General features: G+C 38.6%; 1 protein-coding gene across 1 annotated transcript in view; it reads right to left on the bottom strand.

The window, feature by feature from the left end:
* The window catches only part of COL19A1 (collagen type XIX alpha 1 chain), a 378,654-nt gene that overhangs the window by 92,698 nt on the left and 270,339 nt on the right, over positions 1 to 15,617 (bottom strand). The window contains exon 16 of the mRNA XM_010586804.3: positions 6,168 to 6,221. Within this exon, the coding sequence (XP_010585106.3) occupies positions 6,168 to 6,221 (54 nt within the window). The remainder of the gene's footprint in view (positions 1 to 6,167; positions 6,222 to 15,617) is intronic.

Raw genomic sequence — 15,617 nt, 5'->3', positions numbered from 1 at the left:
AGGAAGTTAGGACTTAAATTTTATTTCTACATCATCTGGGCCCAGAAAGGTTGCTTCTAATGTCCCCAAAGGGAGCCCTGGTGTTCTAATGGTTAAGTACTTGACTGCTAACCAGGAGGTCAGTGATTTGAAGCCACCAGTTGCTCTAAGGGAGAAAAGACCTGGCGATCTGCTCCCGTAAAAATGACAGCCTAGGAAACTCTGTGGGGCAGTTCTACCCTGTCATATAGGGTCGCCATGAGTCAGAATTGACTTGATGGCACCTAATAACAACAAGCATTCGCAAAGCCTTTACTTTATGTGCTATCACTGGATTTAACTCCCTGCTTAGAAAGGCCTTAAATATTTGATTTTGTATAAAGGCTTTCTGTCCCTTTCCAGTCTGTGGATATTAAAATGAAGTTATGGTTTGATACTTAAAGGGAAAAATAGATTATTTTGCTGGTAAATTGGTTTTTTTTGGATCAACAATTTGGAGAAGCGAACACTCGAATTGGTTGCTTGCAGGCACAGTATCAATCTCCAACAGCTGAGACGATTCTCTGCAAATTACACTGAGTGTGGTGATGTAAGATAATACAACTATGCATTTTCAATGCGGATCTTTAAAAACAATATCAAATGTAAAATCCGCCAGTACATGGCCTTCACAGATAACACTTTTTTTTTTTTTTCCTATCAAGAGTGTTGTAAGCGCTCTGGACCTGATGGCTTTAGAAGTTGACAGAGCCTATCAAATTTTTATTAAAATCCCAGAACTGGAGACAATGAAGAGCAGTTTGCTGGATCGTGAGCAGATTTTCCTTAAGGGGAAGAATATGCTCAGCATTGCTGCTTGTTTGCAAACAATCCCATTCTCAGCAAAAAGGGAGCAGCTGTTCTGCAAATTACTTTTGTGATGGAGAGGGAAATCTTCTAACTTTTATTCTTCCCATCCCCAAGTGGGCATGCAGAAATACACACACTTACATAGTCTTCCACACCTCACTTCTTAGCTGCTCCCTATATTGCTCACTTCCTTTTTTTCCTTCCCATTTCTCTTTTGATTTGTGCCATGAGGAGACAGATGGGGCTTCTATGCCTGAGCTACTCCCTCCAGTTGACATAGGAAAACTGTAGGGGCAAAGATCAACTCCTGTACAGAAGGCAGAGGGCAAATGAGGATTTCTGGGATGAGGGAAGGAACCATGGGCTCTTTTAGTGTAGAATGGGGTGCGGAAGTCTAGGAGGCTCTCTGCCACTCCCCCTCCCATGGGTAGCTGCTTCAGCAGAATCTGGGTTGCCTGACTGTTGGAGCTGCACCAAGTCAAGTTGCTGAGGTCCAGGGCTCAACTGCAGCCATCACATAAATCAATGCCAATTTAAAAGGGAAGATTATTTTAGCCTTGGAATGTCATTTTATATGTCTCAATACATGATCCATTACTTAATCTCCAGGAAAGTTTCTCTCAGGCCTTCTCTCCCTCTCCCTCTCCTTCTCCCTGTTCTCTCTCTTTCTCTCAGCTCATTTGCTACAGTTAGACCATCAAGCATGAAACAAATTGCAAAATAAAACAACCTCAATATCCAAAAACAGATGGGGCTGGGTGGGTTGAGACACTGCCCAGTGAAAACATGCATCTCACTCACTGCATATTTGGCTCTTTCCTTTGTGGAGCTGAAGGTGAGGTGGAGCTGAAGGTGATTATAAGCCAGAAACATGGTCAGTGTGGGTGCCATCCATCACGGTGAGACCTCAATGCAAAGAGCTCTAAAGTACTCTCAGAAGAAAACAAAGTCTTTGGCAAGTTAACCAGTTGCCATCCAGTCAGTTCTGATTCATGGTGACCCCATGTGTGTCAGAGTAGAACTCTGCTCCACAAGGTTTTCAATGGCTGATTTTTCAGAAGTAGATCACCTAGCCTTTCTTCCGAAGAGCCTTCGGATGGACTGGAACCTTCAAACGTTTGGTTAGCAGCGGAGCACATTAACTGTTTTCACCACCTAGGGGCTTCATTAATTCCCAGATAGATCTAAAGCCTTCTCCTACTAAATGGTTATAGCGAATCATTTGGAAAAAAAGCTTTGGTCTCTCATCTTTATCCAGCTATGCTCCGGCTCCAATGTAACATTTAGAGCACATGTGGTATAAATACCCGTGAGCCGCAATTCTGTAATGGCAATAATGATAGCGTGAGTTCTCTTAGGTGAGCTAATAGCTAAGTTCAAAGTATTGGTTTGCTACTAACAAGACTCTCTGCTCAGCTGCTCTGGTCAGCCCCAGATCAGAAATATAACCTTACGGTTTCAAAATTTACATTCTCAACTTTAAACTCTAAAATATAAATGCTCCATATATCTTCATTTAATGGAAAACTGACTCACTGGCAAGATAAACTATGTACAGAAGTACTGTTGGGAGACCCGTAAAGAAAGGAGCTTTAAAACTTTTGCAAGGGATAAAAAAAAAATAGCAAATATTTAAGTAGCTCAGTAGCAAGTGGGTAAATTTTATACCAAAGGTGATAGTAATATGGTATGTTCTTTAAATTTTTCTAGCTGACACTGTGATATCACAGCCAACTCATTCTCACTATACTGAAGTATTTAAAGTAAATCCTATTTTGTAATAGTAGATATCATTATAGAAAAGCATTGTATTTTAATTAATTTAGATATCCTTTGGCTTACTTTTTATTACTTGTGCCAAGCCCTTATGTTTTGAAAAAGCCACTACAGATCTATTCAGGAAATGTTTAATAAAGAATCATAAAATATATCCCCAAAAGGCTTCCTAATATAATGCCAAATCAACCCAACTCACTGCTGTTGAGGCAATTCTGACTCATAGAGACCATATAGGACAGACTGGAACTGCCCTATAGGGTTCCAAGGCTGTAAATCTTTATAGAAACTGACTGACACATCTTTCTCCCGTGGAGCTGCTGGTGGTTTCAATCTGCCGACCTTTTGGTTAACAGCTAAGAGCTTTGACCACAGCATCCCCAGGGACCCTTCCTAATATAACACTCCCTGGAAATCTGTAAGTGAATGAGAAAATTTAAGATAGGGCTACTTGTTGTTGTTAGGTGCCGTTGAGTTGGTTCCAACTCATAGTGACCCTATGTACAAAAGAATGAAACACTGCTGGGTCCTGTGCCATCTTCACAATTCTTGTTATGTTTGAGCCCATTTTTGCAGCCACTGTGTCAATTCATCTCATTGAGGGTCTTCCTCTTTTTTGCTGACTCTCTACTTTATCCCTCCTGACAATGTGTCCAAAGTATGTGAGGTGCAGTCTCGCTATCCTTGCTTCTAAGGAACATTCTGATTGTACTTCTAAGACAGATTTGTTCATTCTTTTGAAGTCCATGATATAGTCCATATTCTTAGCCAACACCACAATTCAAAGGCATGAATTCTTCTTCCATCTTCCTTCTTCATTGTCCAGCTTTTGCATACATATGAGACAATTAAAAACACCATGGGTTGGGTCAGGCTCACCTTAGTCTTCAAGGTGACGTCTTTGCTTTTCAATACTTTAAAGAGGTCTTTTGCAGCAAATTTGGCCAGTGCAATGCGTCTTTTGGTTTCTTGACTGCTGCTTCCATGGCTGTTGATTGTGGATCCAAGTAAAATGAAATCCTTGACAACTTCAATATTTTCTCCATTTATCATGATGTTGTTTATTGGTCCAGTTATGAAGATTTTTGCTTTCTTTATGTTGAGGTCTAATCCATACTGAAGGCTCTGGTCTTTAATCTTCATCAGTAAGTGCTTCAAGTCCTCTTCACTTTCAGCAAGCAAGTCTGTGTCATCTGCATAACCCAGGTTGTTAATGAGTCTTCCACCAATCCTGATGTCCTGCTCTTCTTCATATAGTCCAGCTTCTCGGATTATTTGCTCAGCATACAGACTGAATAGGTATGATGAAAGGATATAACCCGATGCACAACTTTCATGACCTTAAATCACAGAGTATCCCCTTGTTCTGTCTGAACAACTGCCTCTTGGTCTATGTAAAGTTTCCGCGTGAGCACAGTTAAGTGTGCTGGAACTCTCATTCTTTGCAACGCTATCCATAATTTGTTATGATCCACGCAGTCGAATACCTTTGCATAGTCAATAAAACACAGGTAAACATCTTTCTGGTATCCTCTGCTTTCAGCCACAATCCTTCTGACATCAGCAATGATGGCCCTGATTCTACATTGTCTTCTGAATCCAGCTTGAATTTCTGGCAGTTGCCTGTTGATATATTGCTGAAGCCACTTTTGAATGATCTTCAGCAAAATTTTACTTGAGTGTGATATTAATGATATTGTTCGATAACTTTTACATTGGTTTGGATCACCTTTCTTGGGAATAGACATAAATATGGCTCTCTTCCAGTCTGTGGGCCAGATAGGTCTCTTCCAAATTTCCTGGCATAGACGAGTGAGCACTTCCAGTGCTGCATTGGTTTGTTGAAACATCTCAACTAGTATTCTGTCAATTCCTGGGGCCTTGTTCTTCACCAATGCCCTCAGTGCAGCATGGACTTCTTCCTTCAGTACCATCAGTTTCTGATCATATGCTACCTCCTGAAATGGTTAAACATTGACCAACTCTTTTTGGTATAGCGACTCCATGTATTCCTTCCATCTTTTTTTGATGCTTCTTGTGTTGTTTAATATTTTTCCCTTAGAATCTTTCAGTATTGCAACTCGGGGCATGAATTTTTTCTTCAGTTCTTTCAGCTTGAGAAATGCTGAGCCTGTTCTCCCTTTTTGGTTTTCTATCTCAAGCTCTTTACACATGTCATTGTAATACTTTACTTTGTCTCTTTAATCTGCCCTTTGAAATCTTCTGTTCAGCTCTTTTACTTCCTCATTTCTTCTTTTTGCTTTAGCTACTGAATGTTCAAGAGTAAGTTTCAGAGTCTCTTCTGACTTCCATTTTGGTCTTTTCTTTCTTTCCTGTTGTTTTAATGGCCTCTTGTTTTCTTCACGTATGATGTCCTTGATGGCATTCCAAAACTCATCTGGTCTTTGGCTATCAGTGGTTATTTATTCTTGAGATGGCCTCTAATTCAGGTGGGATATACTCAAGGTTGCACTTTGGCTCTCATGGATTTGTTCTAATTTTCTTCAGCTTCAACTTCAAAAAGCTGCCCATGTTTATGATTTTGGATTTATCAACCACAAAATATCTAGGTCCTTATGCTGTTTGTTGTTGAATTGGGACTCATGAATTAATTAGCTTGTCATTTAACAAACATATATTTTTTTTTGGCACCTGATAGCTTCAAGGTCTGTCATGGCACATAGTACCTCTTTGGAGTTTCTAAGAGAGAGGACCAACAATAGTCAAAAAATTTATTTATAGGAAAAGAAAGCATGAATGTAGAGGAACAACATAAAGAAGAGTGTTCCCAATTTTGTTTCTGTATAGTGGAGCAATTACCCACCAGCCAGGTATCCAAGGATAAGTTACCATGTATATAAAGGACTTAGAGGACAGAGTGCCCCATATAGAGCAGACAGCCTCACACAAAAGATCAGACCCTAAATATTTGTTATGGATGATGAACCAACCAATGATCTCATTTAGATCTTCAAGTCTTATTGGGTTGCCAACACTCATTCTTCTCACTCTATTGTGCTCCTTGTAGAGACGGGAGCAACACCATCTTGCTTTTGCTACTCAGATATTTCTATGTCAGCATTCCATCTACCCCAGTTGTGATTATAAAACCTTGGGGAAAGTCAAAAGTGCCTCTGCCAGAAAGGTGGGGGACTCCCATTCTTGAACTACAGTATGTAAACTATTGCTAGAGATTTTGGTCCAGCACTTACTGGATTTGTAAGATATATATCACCTATTGTGCTACCCAGAGCTTCAAGGCAGCAAATAATCTCTTTCTATCCTCAGAGAAAGTAGATATACGACATTATCAACAGTGGAACATAATTTTTTGTAGTAACAAACTTTGAACTAAACTCTTTTTTGATTCTTAAAAATAAAACCTTGATTTTGTAAAAAGATTCTGAGCAAAATACATTTTTTGAAACATGTTTTCAATATGAAAAGAAGTATATGTGATCATGTGTCAAAGTCTGAGCAGTTACGAATTAATTACTTTTTTCCAAAAATATTACCTCATAAAATCTCCATGTATATAAGATACGAAAAAAACAAAATCATACCTTGTTGTAATATCCACCAAAAGTCTGTTGCACTCCTTGTATCCCAGGAGGACCCTGTATTAGAAATAAAAACAAATACGTAAATATTTACCAAAACAACATGAATTTAAATGATGTATCTGAGAACTCTTGAAATCTTACTGTAAGAAAAAAGGAGAATCTGTTTAGCCAATTATGCTAATTTATAGATATTTACATAAATGGTAACTTATTATCAGATTCCTAAGACATTTCTAGGTTAAATGTTGCCTGAATCCAAAGAAAGGCCCCAAGTAGGAACATGTAACATTTTACCAGAAGGTCAACCATAAGCATATTCCTTATTAAAAGGAATTATACCTTTAAAATTATTCCAGGGTAGAGGTTGTAACTTCAATTTATTTTTATCACTTCTCACAGGGCGTTGAACAATATATCATAGAAACCGTGTGTCCCCAGATGTTATTAACTTAGAAAACATGGGAAAAACATTTTTTCTATTGCTTCATTCTTTTGAATGAGTTGTATGAAAACGGGCTGCATATAAACTTTCAGGCCAGAAAAAGATGTCTGTTATAAAACTACAAAGTTAATTAGACATTTAAATACTAGTATTTTTTTATTCAACATGAAAAATTTCACTAAGAACTATGATCACTTTTGGGTGGATAAAAAAGAGAAGGGTTTTCCAAGTTTAGGGTTTTCAGGGTGTTAAGAAAACACAAGGCAAAGAACAATTTTAAATCAAGTAGTTCTAGCCAAGATACGTTCAGCTATCTCACAGAAGAGACCGTATAATTCATCCAGACCCAGAAATCTCGGAGGAGACAGAAAATTATAGAGGAAAAAGTTCTTTACATTTTTACCTTAGAAGAGAAGGGATAAGAAAAGTATTATTGAGGAAATCAAATATTACCCTTATGCAAAGATTATAAAAAAAAAAAAGAAGGAATAAAAGCTTTGAAAGGTAAAGAAAAATTTTAAGGAACCATTAGTAGATGCACTCATTGATACAGGTAACACCTTAAAGGTACACAGAAAAAATTAATGTTGTTTATCATTTATGCCAGGTGTTTCTCATGGACAGCTTGCAACTGAGATCTCATTTGATATGAAATGCTTACACTGCGCCACTAAATGCAGAGGACACAAGGATGTAGTGATGGATGCGTGGAAGCAGTTGGTATAACTCTTGAGAAAATAATAGGCCTCACGAGTAATGGAGCTGGCTATGATTGGAAAGACAAATGATGCTGTTACCTCGCTGAAATAAAAACAGAACTAATGTCAGAAAAGAATTCTCCTGGCATTATATATTTTTCATGTTCTTTTTCCACCAGGCAGTGCTGTGTGAAGTATTCTAAGTCAGTTAGATGAGGTAATGAGGAAAGCCATTGCGGAATTGGGAGTTGTTGCACAAAGTTTCTAGCCAAAAAGATGCAAGAACTCATTCTTGAAACTCCGAAGGAGACATGAGATTCTGTTATGGGTTGAATTGTGTCCCCCCAAAAGATATGTTCAAATCCTAGCCCCTGCACTGGTGAATGTGACTTTGTTTGGGGAAATAGGGTTTTTATTTGAAGATTTTATCATTTAAGCTAACAAAATCATACTGGAGTAAAGTAGGTTCTAATCCTAACCCTTTCTGAGCGGCGTCTTAGAAAAGAGAAGGACAGTCCCAGAAACAGAGTCTTACATACACAGGAGGAAGACAGCACGTAAGGATCAGTCTAAAGGTAAGGAACGCCAAGAAATGCCTGGGGCTACCAGAAACTGAAGCAGACAAGGAAAGATCTTCCCGCAGAGCAGACAGAAAACATAGCTATGCCAACACCCTGAATGCAGACTTCTAGCCTCCAGAACTGTGAGACAATAAATTTCTGCTCTTTAAAGCCACCTACTTTGTGGTACTTTTATTATGGTAGCCCTAGCAAACTAAGACAAATTCCATACGTACTGATCCTTCTGCAAATATGTAATGGACCAAGGATAAATTTTAGACAGCGTATGTAGTAGCATCAACAGGTAGAGCAGTGGTCTACACATAGCAGGCATTTGATAAAAGTGTGTTCGTCATAAGACCAATTTAAATCAAAGAGTAGTAATGTCATGGGTAAATTTAACTTCATGCATATTCATCCTAGTTAAAAGTGAGAGTCTTAATAATTAGGTCTCTCAAAGATAGCAGAACAATTTATAATACAGTCTCTCAAATAGAGCAAAAGAATCAATCAGATAATAATAGCAAACACTCACATGCTGCTAATCGTGTGCCAGTCATACCACGGGTTTTATATGGGTTTAACTTATTTATTCCCTCTAACAACACCATGAGGTAAGTACCATTATTATTTCTAATTCAAAGTTACTGAAACTGAAGGCCAGGAATTGTTAACTTGCCCAAGGCCATTCCACTGGTAAGTGGCAGAAGTAATAATTTAACATGGGCTGTCTGGGCCCAAGGTCAGCTCTCATCTACTCTGCTACCTCAGTTTACAAGCAGACTTCAAAACTCTCAGTCTAAAATAACTTTTACAGCAATTTTTTTTTTTTTTTAAATCATGCTTATGTATATTCCCTAGAGAATTTCTGGGTGCTCCCTCTGCCGTGTTCTATTGAATATAATGAACTTAAAAAAAAAACAACAAAGCTTGTACTTAGCACTTCTGATATATACTATGCTTAGTGCAAGACCCTGGTGGTGTAGTGATTAAGAGCTACAGCTGCTAACCAAAAGGTTGGCAGTTTGAATCTACCATGTGCTCCTTGGAAACATTATGGGGCAGTTCTACTCTGTCTTATAGGGTCACTATGAGTCAGAATTGACTCCATGGCAACGGGTTTGGTTTTTTGTTTTTTTTAGGTGCAGAAGGAGAGCACTTTACCTTTAGATGTAACCCTACGGTGTAGCTTAGAAAGGCCCCTCTATCATTCCTTGTATCTCCCATCTATCTTCACACATTCTCTGAATACCTGGTAGGGAGATTTTGCCTGAATAGGGTTTTCTTGGCTGTGATCTTTATGGAAGCAGCTGAGCACATACTGTTTGTGCCACCAGGGACCTTCTCTGTGAAGAAAGATGTACTAATAAACTCTCTTCAAAATATGCTAAAAATAGTTCTGTCATAAGAACAGGTAGAAAGTTTGTTATTGGAAAGTCAGATGGATAGATCTTTAAGAAAGTTTTCAATGTTCTAATGTTTATTAGAAAAGGCAGAGATCAGTAATTATTTTTATCTTGGTATTTTTTAAAAAAAAACTTAAACTTAGACACTGGAATGGTAAGATGACACATATTTCAATATGTCAAAAAACAAAACAAAACAAAACAAACTCATTGCTGTCGAGTTGATTCCAACTCATAGTGACCCTATAGGACAGAGTAGAACTGCCCCATAGGGTTTCTAAGGAGTAACTGGTGGATTTGAACTGCTAACCTTTTGGTTAGCAGCCGAGCTCCTAACCACTGCATCACCAGGGCTCCTTATACAGTAATGGTTAAAAATGTTGATATCAGAATGAGTTTTTCTCTCATATGTTTCCATCTATTACTGTACATAGCTTAGCAGAGCACATTTATACAGACTGCAATAGCTGGTATACATGTCTGTCTTCCCAGACAGACTCTTTGAGGACAAGGAGTTTCAATTTTTTTTTTTTTATCTTATCATACAACAGAATTTGGTACATAGTAGCCACCCCCACCCCCAATGGTTGCTGAATTCAATAAAATTCATTACTTTTATAAGAAAAATTTAGGGAGGAAAGCTAATTTCCTGCTTGTTGGTTTTAGTTAAAAAATGTTATCAAACAGAGGCGAGGTCTTTCTGCTTCTGAACTCAGAGAAGACAGGGCCAACAAATTTAGATTAATCTAAGAATTTTGCTAGTTAATTGAAAGCAAAGCTGTAGTGAACTCCAGTTAAGTAGGCGAGAGCTCATGGATGGATTTTGAGCAGAATTACAACGTAGAAGGTTGTACTCTCTGAGAGAAAAATCAATAATGCTCTTTAGATAGAAAGTATTTGGGAAATCAATTCCTTTTACTTTTAAGAACAGACCCTTTTGTTTGTTTTAGATATTTCCTCTATATGAAAATTTTTTTCAGTGTCTCTTGGGATTTCATTATGTAAGTTAAACAGTTGTAATTTGATAATGGATTATTTTTCTGAGAATGTTTCTGCTACAAATTTTCAGTGACCGAGGAGATTTTGAGGAGATGCCTCTACTTCCTACTCCCCCAACCCCAAATGCTGCACTCTCAAGCTGCAAAATATGATTCCTGAAGCCAGGAGAAGACTTATTACGTATTTATGTTATGTTTACATCTCAACACAGATACTTCAAGTTCTTATATTTGGCATTACAATGGGCCCACACTAGATAATGTGGGCCAGACAGTTTTGAGTATGTATTAGGTGCAATTTTAAGGTTCCTGGGAAACAGCTTCTTTTTCTCAAAATATCTTGTCCACTCTCTCTCTGGTTTATGCCTAAAACTCTATAAAGAAAGTTTTATTTATTTGGTTTTAGGTTTTATTACCAGCTCAAATGCAAGTGTTCCTGGAAGATGTAATATTAAAGCTCCATATTTGTACAGCTCAGAATAATTCTAAAAGTGTTTTCACTTATATGTCCTTGCATGGCAAGGTAACATGATTACAAAAACATAGCATCTTATTTGATTCTCATAGCAACTAAATGGGGTATGTATTACTGTCTTTTCCGCTTGACAGATGAGAAAATTGGGAGACTTTTCCCAAAATTACACAATAAACAAACGGTAGAAACAAGTCCAAGAGCTATTTTACTCTACTATATCCATGGGAATCATTCATTAAATATTTCCTGAGAACAAACTGGTATGGAAAAGAAGAATAAAGGAGTGGTACTGGGGAGTAAGGATGGGAAGAGATAGTACCAAGAGAGGAAAGAAATACAGAAAAGGTGGCCTGAAGACCCTGAAGATAACTCTGCATTTGTTGGGGCATGGTCTGTCACTGCCTCAGCACCTTCCATGCTGACCACCTAAGCAGAGGACTTGGGCCCAGAATGTTCTCTGATAAGGAGGCTGGAAATTGTGTCCCTCCCTTTCCCCCGGTGCCTTCTCCTTATCAGGAAAGTTTTCCCCCTGTTCTGGGCGCACAGTAAATTTCTCTGTCCTGCTTATGCATGGGCACCATATGGCATCTGGCCAATCTCACTTCCATACTTGTTCCTGGCACGAAGGAACTGGGGTCTCCTTCAACTGCGGCACAAGAAGGGTAAGCAAAGAACATCTGCCCTGCAAGGGCTGCAAGGGGGGACTTGCTGGCAATGGGAGACCAGTGCCCACGATGGAAGCTGATCTTGCTCTGTCTCTCATGAGTAAACTGTTTACCCATGAACTAGTAGAGCACCTGGTTTGTATCTTTTGTTGGTGACCTTGGTCCCTGGTATGACGGCATTCTTCAGTCATGCTGAAGACTATTTTCTGGCATAAAGCTCTGAGAAATGGAGTTTTTTTTTTTTTTTTTTTTTTGAGCCAAGTCTTAAGGTTAACTTTGGTTCTAAGAGGTGAGGACTCAAAGGTGAATAAGCTCAGGAAAAACAGGTTTCATGCTAATTGGAAGGACATGTTTCATTCTCTTGGCCAACACACAAAGCTACAGTCATGAAATCGGAAGTGTTCACATTCTTAGATGTTTTAAAGGGTTTTCCTTTATGTTGAAAATTGAGTTTAACAACTTTTTCCTGATGATGAATATATGCCAATGCATAAATTTAGGCCAACATTCTTAGATGAGGTTTCTCTACTGAGACTTGAACAAACAGAGAAAAATAGAAAGGAGGGGAGCAAAGCAGACAGAAGTGTAAGTTACATGCAGATGATAAGCAAAGAATTAGGGGAGGAGTCAATACTTTTGCCTTGGAAATAGTAAGCCCTGAACTAAATCCTGGGGAAAGACAGACAAAAACAATGAGCCTCTAAAAGACATCAGAGAATGATAAAACAGGGTAACAATAACAATCATATTAATAATTGACAACAGCTACCTTTTGAAAATAGTAACTGTGGCAGGCACATATATTATTGCATTTAATTCTTACAACCACGCAGTGAGGTGGGCACTATCCTCATTTTACACATAACAAAAGGTTAAGTATCTTACCCAAGGTCACAGAACTTGAAGACAAGAGCAAGGTTTCAATCCACTTCTACCTGACCCTACAGCCCTTGATCTTTTAACTCTTCTCTTATTCTGACTCCCAGAGAGAAGGACACCAGATAATAAAATAAAATAATCAATCATTTTAATGCTGGTTATAAAAATCAAGAAGGACATGCAACAGTAAAGAGATCATAGGGTACCTTAATGAGGTACAGAATCAATAATGGCCAAGCAAAGAGAGCTCTGGGACATGGCGTAGGTAAACATTTTCAAAGGCTTGAGTGACAAGAAGAGATCAAGAGAAAGTGACTAGAAGGAAGGAAGGTAAGAATAGGTAAGACCGACCACATGGAAACAGAAACATTAAAATCGTAGAGGGTTTAGATTACAGAGAGATAAGAAGAAAAAAAATATGAGAGAAGTTAGGCTGAGAGGCAAAAGGAAAGGAGCAATATCAATCAGCATCTTAAATAACTTTTGAAGTTCAAATGACACCAGATGAGGGGTAAAAAGAGTAATATTGCTGGGGATGGTTTTGATAAGCTGAAATGCCCATGAGCACGAAATTGCAGTGAAGAACAGTTGTGGGAAAGTTGTCACACTTAATAGAGAAAATGAAACACCCCTCTATTATGACCACAATAGTACCTTTGTGTTCTGTTGTGGAGGAGAGAATTTGTGTATCGGCATTGTGAGAATACGAAGAATTTATGTGATACAACAATTCACAGGTTTAAGGTCTGATCAAGGACTCCTTTTGAGGACTTCCCCTAAAAGTGATAGCAGTTTTGTTGGAAGTTGGCAGCCACATGCCTGTGAACCTCTAGAGATTCTGAGCACTACTGTGATCCATGGCCTTCCCTCGTCTCAGCCAGCCCGCCCATCCCCACAGTGGCATATACCTGCACCACACCTTGAAAGATCTATAGCCCCTAATGTCTCAATCTAAGATATTGCCACCATCCCTGGTTCAGAAGTGCAAAAGCGGTAGTATTAACAGGTGAGGGATTGCAGCAAAGGCAGCTTCTGGATCATGAATGAGAATTTTTCACATCTGCCACTTTGGACATTTTTCAAACTTGCTCCTCTGTGTATTGCAGGGAACTGCTCACTTGAGCTGGGCTTGTCTGCTTCTGGTCTGCATACTGAGCTGTGTAATTGAGGGAGCTCAAGCATAGGCAGTTTATGGTTGTATGAATAAGCAAAATACTCAAATGTGACCTGATTGTTTTAAAAATCGCACAGTCCCTGGGTTTCCTTGTCATTTTGGAACAGGGGTTGGAGGATGTGCCTGTGACAGTGAATGCATTCAATGGGTATGATTAACCCATTTCATAAAAGCAGATTCTCTAAATTATGTTATGAAGCACATCAGTTTTTAACACTTTGTTTCCCAAGGCAGAAAAAATCATTTTAAAATGGCATTTATTCCCAAACACCATGAAACAAATCAATCTAATTGGGATAAAGCCTACTGTATTATTGACTGAGTGGGACACTTTTGAATGATTTCCATGGAGTGATGGTTAGGGAAAAAAATAAAAAAGGATTCCTCCCCTAATGGTGCCATTCTGCTTAACCATCCACAAAATGTTTCATACTTCTCTCACCCCAGTATGTCCTGCAAAAAGAAAAATATGTCAGCTCCCTGCAGCATAAAGAGCAGCAGGGTCTTTAGAGTGCTCGGCCACCCCACAGAAGCAACATCATTGACCCAGCACAAGGTGATAAAAGCCACAGGGCATGAAAACTAGCAAGGATGGGAATGTATGAAACCAATGGTTTATATCCAGTGGTGTCCCCAAAAGATCACCACCAACACAAACCTATACCCTAGAAACAACTGTGCCTCAGCCCCTCACTGATCTCAAAAATCTCTCAGTGGGTCGCCCAAAGCAGGAGGGAAGTTGGCTCACATGGACCCCACATGCAGCCTGCACCTATCAGGGTTCTGAGTTTCCACTGACTGTAATTAAGTGGTAACATTCCGTCTCTTTAAAAGTGTTAGTACAATGACAACACTTCCTCCACAGAGAAAATGCGATTTCCAAGGCAAACTGCTGGCTACTTAAGATAACCAGGCTGGTGTTATACACTGCCAAGTTATGTAGAGGTCTGTACAAAATCTGAATAGCTGGGGAGGGTCTGGACAGTTCAGAAAAAATAAAAAAAAGAACAGTCTACTGGTTTTATCTTGGGGTCATCAGAGCTTCCACTTTCAACTCAGGTGTGCGACATTGGGGTTTCACACTGATCTATAGGCTGTAAAAAAAAAAAAAAAGGCTGTACTAATGATAAATGGACAAATAACAATTCTTGGCTCAGCCAAACACCATGGATACAAAGAGTATACTCAGGGAAGCTCTGAAAAGAATAAATGAATGAAAGATTTGATTTTTAAACCACCAAGCCTCATTCTGCAAAGGATTTCAAGCAGGGGAGATGATACGGATGTTCCAGGTAAGTGAAGAAATATTAATAATTAGTGATATGAAGCTTTGCTAATTCTATAAGGTGGTTTTCTGATGTATCAAAATGAATCATGAAATATTTCATGCAAGCTGAAAAATACAGAAATATGACAAACCTCAGTGACTCCACAATCCAAGCTGTCAAATCCTAGAAATTTGCCATTTTTTTTCAGATTTTTTTCACTTTTTGAAGAAACTATTACAGATATAGCTAAAGCCCCTTCAGTTCTTATTTTCTACCAAATTTCTTTCCATATTTCAGCTCCCCAAGACAATGCTAAAACCTTGCTGCCTCTCTAATTACATAAATCCTTTTATTCCTCCCTATGACCAAAATTGTTTCCTACTAGGTTGTGCTTGTTGTGAGAACGTTGATTGCATAGATGTAGCCAAGCCCCTTACTTTTGAGGGCCCAGAGTTTTCTTATTGTTATAATGGAGATAATATTTTCTTGCCTATCTCACAGAGTTATAGAGAGGTAAAATTTAATACAGTATAAAATCCTTTCAGAAACTATATCATCAAATACAAGCCATCAGATTATTTAGGAAACAAGTCTCTTCGGAATATCTTCTCCAAAGCCCATCAGATTTGTTAAAACCTTAATTTTTACCCACCACAAAGAAATGTAGCTTAATTCACTCACTGGTCCAACTAGTTACAAGTTTTGTGACCATATATCAAGGATTTCAAATATTCTGTCCCATCACTGCTATAGATAATGCACGTCAGTCCAGACATCTTTAGTAGGTTTCAAGAACATGACCCAAGATGTAAAATAGTAGTCAGTAGCCGCAAGAAGATAAAATCATTTTCCACCTGAGTGTAGTCACAATTAGTAAAACACTTA

Source organism: Loxodonta africana, chromosome 1, assembly GCF_030014295.1.
Source record: "Loxodonta africana isolate mLoxAfr1 chromosome 1, mLoxAfr1.hap2, whole genome shotgun sequence".
Classification (NCBI taxonomy): Eukaryota; Metazoa; Chordata; class Mammalia; order Proboscidea; family Elephantidae; genus Loxodonta; species Loxodonta africana.
This window is presented reverse-complemented; position numbering and strand designations above follow the sequence as displayed.